Here is a 16,783-nt window from a genome sequence, read left to right on the forward strand (position 1 = left end):
CGTGGTTTGCTGCTTTTCTGTGGTGCTCTCGAATAAACCACCAACCAGGGAAAGATCATGGAACATCTGCGCTGCAAATAGATCGGTACCCAGTTCTAAGCTTCCTACACCGAAAGCACCCCATTTATACCAACCACATCAGTGGGCATAGTCGTTCTGTAAACGTGGTTGGGAGGCCCGTTAGAACAGAAGAGGAAAAATCTGAGCTGTCACAACAAACCTATAATATTCAAGGTCCTTTTAAGCCTAAAGAGCGGGAGTGTTTTGCGAGTGATTCACAGCAGATACCGTAGTTCCCAGGGGCCGGGCCCCAAGGCAGTGGCGTAGCGTGGGTTGTCAGCACCCGGGGCAAGGCAAGTAATTTGCGCCCCCTAACCCGTGGATTTGCGCCCCCTAACCCGTGGATTTGCGCCCCCTAACCCTAACCCCCAGATGTTGCGCCCGGTGCGGCCGGGCCCCCCTGCACCCCCCACGCTACGCCACTGCCCCGAGGTTCCTTCGGCCTTTCCAATGAGATATTTGAGGGGGCTGAACAGGGCCGGATTTAGGTTTGATGAGGCCCTAAGCTACTGAAGGTAATGGGGCCCTTTATATGTCCAGCTGTCCTTTGTCAACAACAAATTGTTGCTGTTTTTTGTGTTGAATATATGCTATATGGTAATTTATGAACCTAATAGGTATCTAAAGCCATTTGCACATAAAATATGTATTTAAACAAAGCAATTGTTGAACTGAAATACATTTAAGAAGTATATTAATAGTGAAATAATTATTAAGCTCTAACTTAAAATGATTGGGGGCCCATTGCTTGCATCATAGAAGCCTACACAACACGAAACACTTGCTGTATGTAGGTTTTATTTTATGTTTTTTATCTTATATTTTTGAAATGTACATCCAGTCCCCCCCTTTAAATATTTCCGGGGGGGGGGCAAGCTATACCTTATTTAGTTTATACATAAATCCGGCACTGGGAACGGCCCCCGCTGAGTTGATGTGCGCCGTCATTCAAATAGTGTGTATGCCATACACATACACCTGGACAACACCTTACTGGCCCCAACAACATCACACATACTATCTCGGGACTATTTAATTGCTCATCGTCTAACATTGTGTATGCCATCAAATGCCAACAGTGTCCTTCAGCTCTCTATATTGGACAAACAGGCCAAACCTTACGCCAAAGAATAAACGGACATAAATCTGACATCAAGAATCACAAAACAGAGAAACCAGTAGGAGAACACTTCAATCTCCCAGGACATTCTATACAAGATCTCAAAGTAGCTGTTTTACTACAAAGGAATTTCAGAAATAGACTGGAAAGAGAAGCTGCTGAATTGCAACTCATTACCAAACTTAAAACCATGGAGAGACCTGGTCTAAACAAAGACATTGGATTCTTATCTCATTATACATGACTAAGCCATTTCTCACCTTCTCACCCCTTGCCTTTTCCTGTAAGACCTACTACAGTCGTTAAGAGTCGTCAACAGGCTCATCTCAGCTATCTGCCAATCTCCCATTCCCACCACCCTTCTGAGTAATACCCCTCCCCACCTTCTCACTATATAGAAGGGTCTGGCAACTTCTGTTTCAGTGTATCTGAAGAAGTGTGCATGCACACAAAAGCTCATACCAAGAACTAACTTAGTTGGTCTTTAAGGTGCTACTGGAAGGAATTTTTTATTTTGTGTATGCCATGTGATCGATTATGTGGGGTGGGGCTTGATCGCCCCTCTTCCAAATTCAAGTTGTTCGCCCCCTGGAGTGGTTTCAGCAGGTGGTGTGGCCTAGTCGTTCCCAGAGCGAGCCTAACCCTCGTCTACTCAGAAGCAACACCTGCTGAATCCAGCGGGCTGACTCCCAGGGGGCCAACGACGTTAGGCTTGCACCCTAACCCTTGAACCTCTTTCCCTCCGGCTACGCCGTTTCCTATTGTTCAAAATTAGGCGGGCGGGCTTTTGTTTTGTTATGGTCGCGCGGCCTGTCACGCGCCGGCGGCGAGCGCGCCAAGAGGCTCGCGCGCCCTTCGAAAGACGCGCGCGCCAGCAGCAAACGGCCTCTGTCCCCCGGGCGCATCTTTCAAGCCGCCTCAGGTGCGCGGGAGCCGGAGGCCGGCGCGGCGGAGGCAGCCGCGGTTGCTAGGCAGCGAGGTGTGGGCGGCGCGAGGCGGGCAGGGGGCGGGGCTCCCGCATCCCATCTCCGCCTGAGAGCGCTGCTTGCTGTTGCCGCTGCTGCTGCTCTTGCCACCGCCGCCGCTGCACCTGTGAGTCGGTGGCCGCCTCATCCAGACGCGCGGGGAAGCTGCTCGGTGCCGCTCCTGCGCCACGATGGCTGGGGCCGCTGGCGGTGTCCATCCTCCTCGGCCGGATACAGCTGGGTGCTGGCGGTGCCTCCCTGGTGCCGAGCTCGGGCGGAGGCGCCTGCCGCTTCTGCTGCTTTCTCTGCTGTTGCTGCTTTGGGCAGGCGCCGCTACTCCGGGAGAGGAGCTGCACGCCTGCAAAGAGGTACCGGCGGGGAAGAGCAGGGGGCTTTCATGTCCTGGAGCAGAGGAGGGGGGTGTCTAAATTTGAAACGCCTTAGAAAAAACACTCGGCTTCAAGCAAATCAAATTGTGTTGACTAGAATAAAACTCGACGCCAAAGTAGTCTGCGATGCTTGTGGAGCAAAAGGCACGCTAGAAGAGCATTGTTTCTTCGGCATCAATGAATACTGTAGCCCCAGGAAGGGTTGGAGGAAGGCAGGCACACCTCAGAAGTGCACTTGGCTGCTTTTCGCCTAGGGGGTCTTGTGGGGGCCAGTACACTACCTAGCCAGCATGCTAACAACAGCTTGCTGTGAGCAAAACCTACTTGGAGGGCTGGCAGGCCGTTTGTGGGAATGTTTAAATGGGGGCTGGAGAGGCTGACTTCAAGCCACCACCAGGGAAGGTGGAGGAAATCTCTAGTTTTCCTGGAACAGACTGAAGCCAGGGCAGTACTGTAGCAGGTAGTGATTTTCATTGTTGGATCATTACCCCCCATGTTTCCTATATGCTGGACATGGTGCTCTTTTTGTTGTTGGTGCCTCTTAGTGACCCATTCCAGAGGGTAGCCTCTGCTGTAGCAAAAAAAGGTACATTTATGGGATGAACACACTTGGCGTGCCATAGGCTTACACTTTGATCAGTTTTAGTCTTTAAGATACCACAGGATTATTATTTTAGTAGCTATCAAACCAGATCTGTTCTAACTAGTTCTAAACTGTCCCTTCGGGACTTCTAGCACCACCACCACCTTCAATTCTCTTTAACTAAAGAGTAACGATAAAGACACATCTCACAAACCTGAAGAAGAGTGTTTGTCTGTCTTTAAATTGGAGGATCAGTGCTGTCCAACCTTCTGGCACTGTAGTATACTCCCTTTCCTGCACCCACCCCCATTGACCGCTGACTGGAATCTACCTTGGGAAACTGATTGTGTTTGCTCCCCCCCCCCATGTAACATGGCAGGTTGCCTGCGAGTCAGATTGCAGTAACTTTCTAGTATGTCAACAAAGAGTGACTTTAATTTCTCCTGTGCATGCCTGTTTTTCCTTAATGAAAACTGATATGAACAGTATAGACAATGGAAACAAAAATCAAAGGCAATGAAACAAAGCAGAGGAAAATTGCACGTAAATAGCTGCCAGGTACATGGGTATTAACACTTTTTAATCTCTGGTCATTGTGCAGACCATTGTTACATTCCATTGGCTGAAATGGGTGAGGTAGTTCACCACGCTTGCCATATACTTGCATTTGTGTGTTGTGTGTGCTTTTTAAAGATCTGGGAATGTCAAGGCTTTCTGAATTTAACTTGCAGTCTGTAAAAGTACATTTTCTCTCTTGCAATTTTGTTACTGGTTTATCTTTGTTGTGTTTTTTTTCTTTTTTTGGTATCTTGTTACACCCAAAATTGCACCTGCAAAAAGCTGGTACAACAGCCAGAATGCACTTTCATTCCATTTTTGTATGGCTTATTGTACTGCATGTATGCTGTGGGTGTAACTATATGTCTGAGCTCCACCCTTGACAGTTCTTTCTCTGTTAAGAACAAAGGTGGCCTTATGGATCAAACCATTTATCTAATGCCATCATCCTGTTTTCCCTGAGGGACCAAACAAATGCCTTCTGGAAACCAACCAGCAAGACTTGAAGGCAAGAGCCCTCACAACTTATTATCCCTCAGCAACTCGTATTCTGTGGCATATGGTCTCTGGACTTAGGAATTCCATTTCGGCTATCGTAGCCGTGGGTAGGGCTCTTCTTCATTCTAATCCCTTCTTCAAAATGACCAAGAAATGCCATTTTGATGTTTTTATTGTAGCCTTTGTCTGTGCCAAAATGTAGCAACAATGGTGTTCTATTGGGGGTGCAGTGCTGTGCATAATTGTTTGTGCCTGCAGCTCCCAAGACTTAAACAATACAAACAAAATTGATTACTTTGGAACTCTTGAAAAGGAACTTGAGAAGAAACTAAAGCAGGCAATTTGAAGTTACCATTATTGAGCCATCTATTAGCAAAGTGAGCACCCCATAGGTGGCTGATTCCCCCAAATAACACCAGGAGCAGCAAACCTACCCTCCAACGGTTCCCTCGGGGTCCAAGGGAGGCATAGGCCTCTGTTCTTAAGTGCTTATTGGAGGTGAGGAGGATGAATGTTCTCCCCAATTCTTTCTCCTTCAGATTTTGGTAGAGTGAGATGCACGTGACTTCAACTATGTGAAATGGCTGAATGATATATTTATAGGAGGCAAGCCGAGGTGTTCTTTGCACTTCCCCATCTCTTCACAAGCATGAATCTCAGGGAATGAATGCTGATTATGCATTCAAAAATGCCGCGTGGCCCATCCCTGCTGGAAGTCAATCTCATAGGTTTTTGGTGGAACTTGCTCCAGCAGGAGGATTATTCTCACGGCCAAACGGTTAGAGATGAACCTGGCAATAACACTTCTTTAGGCCTGTCAGCCAATTAAATAATGTTTAGTTGATTAATCAACTGCCTTTTAACTGAAGGTTGAATCTAGTCATACTCAAGAGTAGACTTTGTGAAAGGATTTAAGTTAGTCTTGCTCAACCAATTACACGAATAGTAAGCTGAATGACCCACTCGGCCAAAGGCAACCCAACAGCCAGAGCAAAACATCCCTCCTCCCCGAGATGCAGTGGGGCTTATTTCACTTTATTCATTTGCTCATCTTTCCAGGAGGCCCACTGCTACCATTTTAAAGTATCATAACTTGACGCAGTTTATCGCACTAGTACATTGCATATGTAGCACAGCCATGAAAAGAGACCTCACAAACACAAACTTGTCTAGACTTATATATAACACAACCCTTTCTGCAATCCAGTTTCAGGCAGCTCTTGTGACTGAGGGGGAAAATCACCCCGGGGTGAGCTAAAACAAGATCACCTCTGGGTGTCCAGAGTAAAGATGGAGCAAGCAAGGTGGGGGCTTGTGACAGTTAGTTGCCACTCATGACTTCAGAGGCTGGCGTGTGGGTGGTGCTTTCTGCCTCCCTTCTCATAGAATGGAATCGTGGTGCTGAAGAGTTTGTAGCAGCAGTGGGAGATCTCTGGCTCATGGGCCTAATTATGCCCACCAGGCCATTTAGGGGAAAAACATGTCAGCCAGTTAATCACCTGGCATCATATGATTTGAGGTGCTGCACAAGTAAAGTTGAGATGCCAGCTTGAAAAAGAAGACTCAAAAGTGTTCTCTTATGGGTGCTCCTATTCTTGCTTCCCAGCCTCTGCTTGAATTGGGCACTCTCTGAATCCAGCACCCTTTTCTCTTGCCCTGCATAGCAACAGAAAGTGCCAGGTTCAAAAAGCGCCAAACTCAAGCTGACTAATTTCTCTATTTTTAACTTTTATTATTCTGTGCATGTTTTATTTAAATGTATAATCTCCTGCAGCCCTCACTGGAGCAGTGTTTCTGGTTTTAATGTGCAGTGTTCTGGGGGAGAGAGAAGGAAGGAATAATAAATGTATTCAAGGGTAGAGTGTCGATGAAGGTTTTCAGAATATCAGCAAAATTAGTTCTGCCTTAGAAGTGATGCATTTCGGACAAACTGGAGATTGGCATCAGGTTTTCTGCCTAGGTTTCGAAAGAGCAACTCCTGAAAAGCCAGTTATTATGCATCCCTGGTTGGTAGAACATGGAGTGATATGTGATGATTGAAATTAAATGTGGCTTCAGGCTTTAAATGTTAGTTCTCAACTTATCCAGGACCAGAGTCCAGAGCCTTGGGAGTGACTGATGGGGGTGGGGTCAGACAACCTTAGGAAAATTCCCTGCTAAAAGACTCATTGAATATAATGGACCGAACTCAACTGTGTGTGAAACTTAGTTGACTACCACCCTCTATTTTGTGTGTGTGTTAAGCAAGGATGGGAAAGCCTTCAGCCCATTCATCTTATTGAGACATTATAATTGGGCTCCCATGCAGCTGCTATTTGCTGAAGTTTAATAAAACTGGGATTCTATTTCTGCATCTCGTCTGGTCTGCTTTGGCCCTAGGCATTTTGGGCAGGCTGTAGCCAACCATTTGACAGAGGAGGAGGTACAAAATAGTATGTAGCTAATTATAGGTAGTCTAAGAAATTCAAAATAAAGTTATGTCAGCTGTAATGCTGCACACACTTTCTTTGGACTAAGTCCCACTGAGCTCAGTGGGGCTTACTTTTGAGTAAACGTGCATAGGATTGGGGCATTCATTCAATTAGCATTTTAAAGAAATTCCCATTTTAATATTAATAAGCATAAGTACCAAGAGCTTGTCAAATATCCCCAAAGCTTTTGCATTTATTGCTCAGGAGCCTGGAAGCAGTTTTTCTTCTTAATGAGCAATTTGGTAGAATACTGCATGTGGGTTTTTTTTTGTTATATCTCCTAAAAGTGAAAGGCCTGCTAAAGGCTAACAGTGTATCTATTTAGAAGTAAGTCCTATTGAATTCAGTAGGACTTACTCCCATGTAAATGGGATTAGGGTTCCATCCTTAGTGTTTGTCCTCTTTCAATATGAAAGCCCAGCATCAAGGGAAAGGCCCTTGAACAGACAAAGCCTGACCATGGTTAGGGACTTGGGTAGGTTGTGAAATAATATTAAAAAAATGAGTTAGTATTTCATTCCAGTCATCATGTATACAGTGGTACCTCGGGTTAAGTACTTAATTCGTTCCGGAGGTCCAGTCTTAGCCTGAAACTGTTCTCAACCTGAAGCACCACTTTAGCTAATGGGGCCTCCCGCTGCTGCTGCGCTGCTGGAGCACAATTTCTGTTCTTATCCTGAAGCAAAGTTCTTAACCCAAGGTAATATTTCTGGGTTAGCGGAGTCTGTAACCTGAAGCATATGTAACCTGAAGCGTATGTAACCTGAGGTACCACTGTAATTCCATGTCCCACCCCTGGGGTACATATGAAGCGCATTTTCATATATCAAAGTGTTGCTCTTTCAGACCCCACCCACCAGAAAATCATTTTCTAGAAATGACCAATTCTCCCAGTGTCATCTTTGAGAGCGCGGAGCATGCTGAAACTCCTTCATCTCTTTTCATTTGCTCAATGGGATCAGTAATAGCTGCAGAACAGAATAGCTGTATTTTTATTTAATTTATGCTGATATAGATCCTGACTATTGGCTCCAGGAGACTCATACCTGTTTTTTGCCTAAAGTAATTAGGATCAGTTGCTGCTGCTGCTCGGTACTTCTAGCTAGCAGTGTTGGATCTACGAATTTTGCCAAAGGGGGCAAAAGTCTGTACTGCCGCCCACCCCAGCAAGAAGGAAGCCTGCCTGGGGCAGTGATCAATGGATGGAGGAGCTGGTTTGCTTGAGGCTCTTTTTCCTCCTCCCCCCCCTTCCCTGTTTTTGTATGGTGGAACCTCAACACACACACACACAAGCTGGGAAGCTCTGACTCTGAGCTTGTCCTGGTCTGCTGGCCAAGTTCAGGTTCAGCTTCCCCAGCAGGACTTGAGTAGCAGCAGAGGTGGATTTAGCCAAGCATGACTGGTTCACCTGCACTGAATGTCGAAACAATGACTTAGAACGGAAGGCAAGAGGCTGTGTGTGTGTGTGCTTGCGCATATGCCGAATTTCAGCGTGGCACAGGGCACTGCTGAAATTTGAAAGCCCCAAGTCTGCCACTGGCACCAGGCCCCTCTTTCTCCCCTTTGCGTCCCATCTGCTTCAGCTTCTCACCTTCCTCTTCTTGGGGTGGGCAAGGAGGAAGGACTTTCTATAGCCACTCAGCAGTTTTTCCTCTCCACTAACCTGCCACGCAGGGCATATGCTCCTTTTCACCACCCCGTTTGATTCAGGCCTGTCAGTTAATGCTTAGGCAGATGCTTATGATGGAACAAAAAAACCCAAACCCCTCAACCAAGTCCTTTTTATATTACTCAATGGTCTCACAGAGGTTTGCAAAGTTCTCTTTTTATGTCTTTGCTATAGGCAGCAAGAAATGGGATAAAACATATGTCCCTGTAGCTCAGAGGTAGAACACATGCCTTGCAACAGACCCTAGATTCAGACCCTGACATTTCCAGGTTAGGATGAGAAATACTCTTGTCTGAAGCCGCCTCTTGAGATCTCATTGGACTCCATCAACCCCATGCAGCATAACCAGTGGTCAAGGACGACGGGAGCTGTAGTCGAACAACATTTAAAGGGTCACAGGTTCCCCTCCCTGGCCTAAGGCCAGATAAAACCGCAGACTAATTCCTATATTTCTGAATTAAGAGGACTCTTTTAAAGAAACAAAAACGGTTGTTTTTGCTTGCTTTTGTAGATCGTAAATATTGAGGTGAGACAAAAAGTGTTCTGTATTGGAAACACTGATAAAAGCTCCTGCTGATGTATAGGACAATTACATTGAGAAATATTTGCTGCTGCATTTATAAGTCTTAATATCGCCCTTTTCACTGTACATCTTGTGCATCAATGAGTTTTCAGCTTCTCCTCACTCTTTTATAACCTTGGTCTAGTAAGGCAACTGTAATTGGTTATGTGCTACAGTTATCACCCGTACACTGATGACTGTGTGTTTCCTCTTACCGGAAGCCTGGACTTAGCTGTCCTTGCTTTACTAGATTTATTTGATATTCAGATAAACACCTGCATTTCCCACTCCACCCCCACCCCCATTAGCCTCACCATATGCTGTATGAGTAAACTCTTGAATATGTAAGTACAGTGGTACCTCGGTTTACGAACTTAATCCATTCTGGAAGTCCATTCTTAAACCAAAACCATTCTTAAACTGAGGCGCGCTTTCCCTAATGAGGCCTCCCGCTGTCGGTGCCCTTCCATCATTCAGATTCTGTTCTTAGACTGAGGTAAAGTTCTCAAACCAAGACACTGTTTCCGGTTTTGCGGAGTTTGTAAACCAAATTGTTCTTAAACCGGACTGTTCTTAAACCGAGGTACCACTGTACTGTGACAGAGGAGCACTGGTCTCCTGCTTCTCTATTTCTGTGAGCAAAGCCCTCGCAGCTTCCCCACCCAGCTGGCTATCTCACAAGAGAAAGATTAAAACTGTCTGACGGAAAGTTGGGAAAATCTGGGTCTTAATTTAAACCCTAAACGACTCCTCAGCCTCTCACCTTACTCTGACAAAGTATCTCCCATTTACCTATAAAATGTGACTTGAGGTCTGATTGGTCATTGGGCAGGAATCCCATGAAAAGGTACTCTAGGATCATTCCCTTTGTTCTTGCTTCCCCACCTGTGCAAGGCCTGTGACCTTTCTGCATCAGGGCCACACAGCATTTTGCTATGCACTGGGAAGCTGACCATTCTTGCAGCTTACTCATAAGCAACTAGAAATACAGTGCTGACTGGTTAGATCAGTTAGGGGTTTGAGCCACCAGGCTCTCATTTTGTTTATAGTATTCTGTTGAACATTTGCCTACTCTCCTCTTTCTTCTATTCTTAATAGAGTTTCATAACTTGACCACTGAAGTGTGTGCATTTGCCAACCTCAGGATTCTAGTCATCCCCATGCGTCCAGACTGCTTGGAATTAAAGCTACAAGGAATTTAGGATCAGAGTTCTTTTAGACTAGTACATTAATCTATCCTCTGGGAGACACCAGGAGCAGGGGATTGGCTGGAGGCACAAGGTGCATTGGTCCGGGATCCCAGTATCTAATAGTTAATGGGGCAACCCCAGATCCCTCCTTGTTTGGGGTGGCAGGACAGGCTGTAGACTGAAATAGGTGGTGGCAACCATAAATCAAGAAGGCATAACTGGCTCCCTACTGGGCTGTTGAGTACCCACATACAAGGAAGGGGATCTGTTACGGTACATAGTGCTACTTCAGATTCTTGATCATGAGGTCAGTTTCTGTAGAGCTAAGAACATAGGAAGAGCCCTGCTGGATCAGGCTGAAGGTCCGTCTACTCCAACATTCGGTTATCTCAGTGATGGTGCCTGTTGGAAAGTTTACAAGCAAGACATGAGCACTAGAGCAATCTCTGCACTCATATTCCTCAGTGATGGGTATTCAGAGACATGGAAGTAGCATACAGCTTTCATGGCTGTTTGCCATGGACAGCCTTACCCTCCATGAATTTATCAAATCACCCCTTTAAAGCTGGTTGCAGCCATCACCATACTCTAATTATCTGTTGTAAGAATAAGTATTTTATTTTGCTGTCCTGAAATTTCCAACGTGCATCCTCATTGAGTGGCCCAAGGTTCTAGGAATATATCAGAGTGAGGAAAGCAAGGTAGAAAATTGTCGTCAAACATCAGGCTTATTAGTCTCATTCTGCCCCTGCAATGCTTCATCAGCTCCCTTACCTTTTCACCCCTTTCCACTAATAGCCAGGCTTGTCTTTCAGTTGGAGTTGTGTTTTTTTCTGGTCATCATTTTTGATTGGCTGCTTGTCCCACCTGCTTCCTCCTTCTCAGCTCTCTTCCAGAAGCCCCTCTGCCCTGTGTAAACGTTTCTCCTACACAAACTGACATTTTACTTCCTTCACGTAATTTGCTGCTCAATTGGAACCTGCAGAAGATAAATGATAGCAATTTATTTTCCAGGTAATGTGCCATTTTTCAAGTCATAATCCCAGCTACTTCCCTTTTGGAACTATGTATATCGCTGTATATTTACACTGCACCACCCTCTTCTGCTTTTTGAGATGACTCAGGTCCATATACCTCAATTAAAATCATTCTATTCTGTGGAAATCCTTATCCTCGTTTTTAAAAGAAGCAGGAGGTCCTGGGAGCTATACTCAATTTTGCAGTGTGTGCTGCTTTTGGCTGCCAAAGCATCCTGTACAACTGGATTTGGCTTGCCGTTCTCAAGTTTTAGGAATCTCTTTAGACAAGCCACATTGCAGCTTCCAAACTCTAAATAGGTATGAGTCTTGGAGCCTCAGGGGACTGAAAATCCCCTGGTAATTTATTTTAAATAATACAGGTATTCCCTAATTTACATCATTTTTCTGCATAGATGTCAATCAGTAGTACTGTAGTGCTGATGTAACTTTCATGCTTTATGATTTTGTATTGCTGGCACATCCTTCCTAACACTTAAGTGCTGCTGCACCTAGTCTTTAGATCAGGTGTTTTGGCATAAAGAAGCTGAACTGAAAAGGCTGCCAATCACCGTTGCTATACATGCAATGTTTTATAATTTGCAAGTCTTTGACTTTGTAATGAAGAGCAGCCATGTAGTGGCTGCTTTTAAATCCAGGCACACGAGTGCTGCTCCTCGTGGGTGAGCATCACGTGCGGTCCCCATTGTGTACCACGTTATTGCAAGACATAGAGGTGTGTAGCAGCCTGTAAGGCAAAGTGTTACAAATAACTGATGTGCCAACACTGGACATTCTGCATGAGACACCAGTTTAAAGTGCTCTCTATGTAATGTGTCTGCTTATCATTTGCATCCACACTCAGAGCTTAGGTATGAAAAGGTATGGAGCCATAGCAAACAGGAGAATGGATCTTGCTGAATTCACTCTGTTGTGGCCTGTCATGGACAATAGCATAAACAGCCTAATTAGCACTCTTCTTTGTTTTACAAATGTGCAATTATTGCCTCATTAATGAGGCACTGTCCTTTCCAGGATAATGTTTTATTGTTTGAGCTGAAGCCCCGTAGCAATGAATGAACAATACAGATGACCAACTGAGCAACTGGCAAACGTGTGCAAGTTCGCCTGTTTCTTAAATGTTGTGCTCAAGTGCAACAATGGTTGGCTTGGTCTGCGGTAATTGTTGCTTCACCAGTAGATCCTTATACATTCTGTGATATATCCACCTGCCCCACCTAGCCCCCTTGTTGCACAACACAGAGCTGTAACTTCTGTTTCTCACTTAAAAAAAAAAAATTCCACTCTGAAACACATTGTAGTAATCCTACCACTATGGAGTTAAATTTAGAACCATTTGTCTCCACATTTAGATTTTTCTTTTCAGTTCCTTTCAGTTTCTGCCCAGTGTATTCCAGCAAAAATTAGTCATTTTTCCTTAAGCCCTATTCAGATGTTTAGCTGAATGCATCAGGGCCCAAAGTGTGTGCATGGCTGCATCTTCTCCTAACCTTTCTTTAGAGTGAATGCCTGAAGGGAGAATCCGGCTATATTCAACAGACACTGGTTCTAAACCTGTGGAGATTGGGAGTGGATATTGGGATAGGAGCAACACATGCTGTTTGGGTGGCGGTGGTGGGGGTGGGGTGGTGCAGTGTACACAACCCAGCACATAGGTGCCAACTCTGTGAGGCCCTGGTCCCTTTGGTCCTCCAATAGAATATTTAGGGGGAGCTGAACCCTCCCTATTCCCCACAAGTTGGCACCTTCCTCCCTTGGACAGCCACCTCCCTCCTAGCTGGACACCACCCTCTTTTACAGGCTTGTGTCCTCATGGTGAAGGGAGGTGGTGTGGAGAGAGGGGAGAAGTGAGGAGAGGCACCCCCCCCAATATTTTCTTCAAGTTGGCATCTGTGACCAGCATCTTGCGCACCTATTCACCACAGACCCCTTGCTAATTTCTTTTGGTAGAGACAAGAAAAGGGTGGTTCTGACCTTTGTAAAATCCAGTTTGCTAATATCTCAAGGTAGTGCATGCATTTTATACACCCCCCCTGTGCTCACACACGTTTTGCACACGTTTTCAAAGTTGTTGCTACAGAGATGAAATGGCATACCTTCAATCTCTTCAGTTAAATGAAGAAGTGGTTTAGAGAGGAAACACGTATAGAAAGAAAATGCTGGAAATTAGTGCTAGGAGAAAGTGAAGTGAAGAATCAACCTGATAAGGAGAACAGGTGGTGAACACGCAATAAATAAAGCTTAAAATGTTGATTTTGCCTTTTACAGGCTGCTGGTTTCAGAGGCTGAGTGGTGGTTTATGTGTACATGAAGTAAAACTGGAAAAACCAGTAGCTTGGAGGATTTGTAACCGACAGGGGCCTAGGCTGTCTAACATTGTGAGGCTCAGCTGAGTTGGAAAAGCCACTTTTAATCCATAAACGGTTGCCCAGGGGTTTCTGAGGATGTATGTAGAGAAATGAGGATAGTGGATGCCCTAGATAAGTTTTGTACTATGTGGCCAGGGAAGTCCGGATCCTGCATCAGAAATGTTTCCCTGCTAGCAAAGCAAGAGAGGAGGGAACACAGGTTAATACTAAAGTACAAGCTTTGTGTGAAACAAGTATCCGGGTTTAGTCCCTGCCATCTGGGCTGGGAAGGACATGTGCCAGCCAGGATAGAGAATCCCAGCTTGCTTGGACCAGCAGTTTTATTTGCTGTTAAGCAGCATTCCGTGAACTTGCTATTGTGCCATCTCAGACAGGGAAGTTAGTGAAGAGATCTGATTCTGATAATCAAGGGATGAGGAGAGTTGCCAGCAGAAGTACAGTGAAACCAGAAGATTGCAAACAAGATTGGGCTTCTAACACAGTTCCAGGAAACGGACCACTTTTGCTTCATAATAGGCATGTGTCTAATCTTCTCAAAGAATGTCTGCATGCCTCATAAAGACAGGTTGAATTGCTCATTTAAAAAAGCAAAATGTTCTGAGGAAATAGAACTTGTTTGTATGGTCATCAGTGACAAAACCGCTTGTAAAATGGTATTGAGAGCCACCTCAAACAGCAGAGATACTTTGGGCATGGGGGAGAAGGAAGTAGAGTTGGAATGGCAGGTACACTCCCAGTGCCAGATTGCAGCCTTGTTTGCTTCCTGGTTCAGAATGCCCGAAGGAGGAGTACATGGTGAATCCAGATAAGAACTCCTTGTTATTCCTTAGCTGCTTTTACAACCTGTTCCTTACAGAGGCAGCTGGACGGCTTTTAAGACTGGCCAATATTTCAACTATGCTTCAGTTATTATTATTCAGTACAAGGTTCTGGGTCCAGCTTTCTGGAGGTAGAATTATTCTGAGTGCATTGGAAGAATGCTGCAGTTTCCTGAAAATACCCATTTCCACATTTGTGATAAACTTAGCATTCCTTACAGCAGCTAAGTGACCTTTACTGGTATGAAAGCACTTTCTGCTTAAAAGGGTCTCTTTACTATTGATTGATCATCGCAGGTGGGAGAAAGCAGGGACTGAGAACATGGAAAGCTGCCTTATACCAACCAACTCAGACCACTGTTCATCCAGCTCAGAGTCATCTACATTGTACACCAGGGGAGGGTGGTTTTGAAGGATCTACCATATTATTGTACTAAAACTCCTGAGATCCCCCAACCAGAGCCAGGTGCAAAATAAATTTAGCTAAGGGCTTATCCACTTCCTGTTGTCCCACTGCTTTCCCCTGGGGAAAAAATGCTCTTTTATTATCAGTCAGAACAAATGGCACGGGTTTTTCGTGAACTGCCATTTGTTCCAATTTAAAGCTAAAGAGCAGGTTTTTCTTGGGAAATGAGTGGGGCAAGGGGAAACTTGCTTAGACCCATGCTTTCTAGGCATGGGGCAAGCAGAAGTGTGGACAAGCCCTAAGAATTAAGGACAAGGTGCCCCTTAACATATGTTCAGCCTAGATTTCCCTGCAGCCTTTCTTTGTTTCAGCAGCCTAATTTAGGATTTGTGTGTGATATTTTATTTTTATTTTATTTATTTTTTTATTTATACCCCACCCATCTGGCTGGGTTGCCCCACCTATTTCTGGTGTTGCTATTACAGTGGTACCTCGGGTTAAGAACTTAATTCATTCTGGACATCCGTTCTTAACCTGAAACTGTTCTTAATCTGAGGTACCACTTTAGCTAATGGTGCCTCCTACTGCTGTCGCGCCGCCGGAGCATGATTTCTGTTCTCATCCTGAAGCAAAGTTCTTAACCTGAGGTACAATTTCTGGGTTAGCGGAGTCTGTAACCTGAAGCGTCTGTAACCTGAGGTACCACTGTACTAGACAGTTGGAATCCCTTACCAAGTTCCTGGAAATCACCCAGAGATCTGCCAGTAGTTTCCAATGTACCGCCACACCTGCTTGATACTGTCTGGCGGGGTTTCAGACAGAAGTCTTTCCCAGCTCTGCTTGGAGACACTAGGAGGGTTTTTTAAAAAAGCAACTGCACCAATTGTACCCCCCCACACACACACCAAAATAGCAAAGGCTGAACAAACACAAAGTGTGCTTTACACTCTGTATCAATGGCAGTTTCTCCATATGAGCCACTAGTTCTTATAAATGAACCGTCACTATATGGTAGATGAGTCTGCCTTAGTTTGGTGACAGGTGCAAAAACAGGAATATTTTAAGAGTAACTACAAGGATAAAATGAAGTGTTACCTGCCAAAAGGTGAAGGTGAAGAAGAGGTGGTTCCCGCCCAAAAGAAGATGTTTTAATCTGGTTTGGGCAGTTTATTTTAAGTATGGAAATGGAGCACGTTCTACCCTGATACAATTTGGGTACATGCTGTCCTTGACATTTCATGTCAATTAACTGCTTAATAAACACTTATGCCTCACATGTCTAATTTCCCCCTTTTTTTTTCAAACTTCACATTATTAGTTTTCTAATGGTACAGTTTCCCCTCAACTCCTCATTTCTGTCCAACCGCACACTGAAGAAAAGGCTTTGACATAGGGGGTTGAATCTGGGACGTTTTGTATGCAAAACGTAGAGCCGAACAATAGCCCTTCCCCATTGTGTTAGACCAAATGTGTGTGTTTTAAATTTATCTACCATCTATTTTCTACAGAAGAAAAGTATCTTTTCTTTACATGACTGTTAATTGTTTTTCATAATATACCCCTCATTTGTGTTTTAATTTTTTTTCATATTTAGTATATGTTCTTGTCTGGAAAAGTGGTTTGTCAGTAGAATTCTTTTTATTTCTCCCCCTTTTTCTGACTTACCTGCTATTCATTGCACTCGGGTAGGTTATCCTTACAATGTGCCAAATAAAGAACAGCTCAGGCAAGTGCCAGGAGCAAATGTCAGTCTCTTGCCAAGGAAAATAAATGGATATGTACAGTAAGCTTATGTCCAGGAGAATTGTCTTGAATCGCACAGAAGTTCTTGCTCATTAAAAGTGGAATTTCCTTAATAGCCTGGAAATGTCAAACTCTGTGCTAATCTATTGCTCTTGAGTGATGGGTGTGCACACATACTTGCAGATAGAGGGATGGTGAGCAGACAGAATCATGTATGCCTTACAGAAAATGGGAATGCAATGACCAAGTTCAGATGTAACATTAGACTATGGTTTAACACTGCATGAATCAGCCTCCTCTCTTCCTGAGCAACTCTATTAGTCCCATACAGCCAAGAACATGAGT

At 44.7% G+C, this 16,783-nt stretch overlaps 1 protein-coding gene across 3 annotated transcripts in view; it reads left to right on the forward strand.

The window, feature by feature from the left end:
* ELAPOR1 (endosome-lysosome associated apoptosis and autophagy regulator 1) overlaps positions 1 to 16,783 on the forward strand; it is a 59,777-nt gene that overhangs the window by 3,991 nt on the left and 39,003 nt on the right. Inside the window, exon 1 of one of the 3 annotated variants that reach the window (XM_081194154.1) lies at positions 2,198 to 2,513. The exons of 1 other annotated variant lie outside the window; for it this stretch is intronic. In XM_081194154.1, the coding sequence (XP_081050280.1) occupies positions 2,337 to 2,513 (177 nt within the window). In that variant the 5' untranslated portion in view covers positions 2,198 to 2,336. Of the gene's footprint in view, positions 1 to 2,197; positions 2,514 to 16,783 lie in introns of those variants that run through there. One more of the 3 variants, XM_081194155.1, reaches the window with a different exon arrangement.

Source organism: Podarcis bocagei (genome assembly GCF_964188305.1).
Source record: "Podarcis bocagei genome assembly, chromosome: 5".
In the NCBI taxonomy this organism is placed as follows: Eukaryota; Metazoa; Chordata; class Lepidosauria; order Squamata; family Lacertidae; genus Podarcis; species Podarcis bocagei.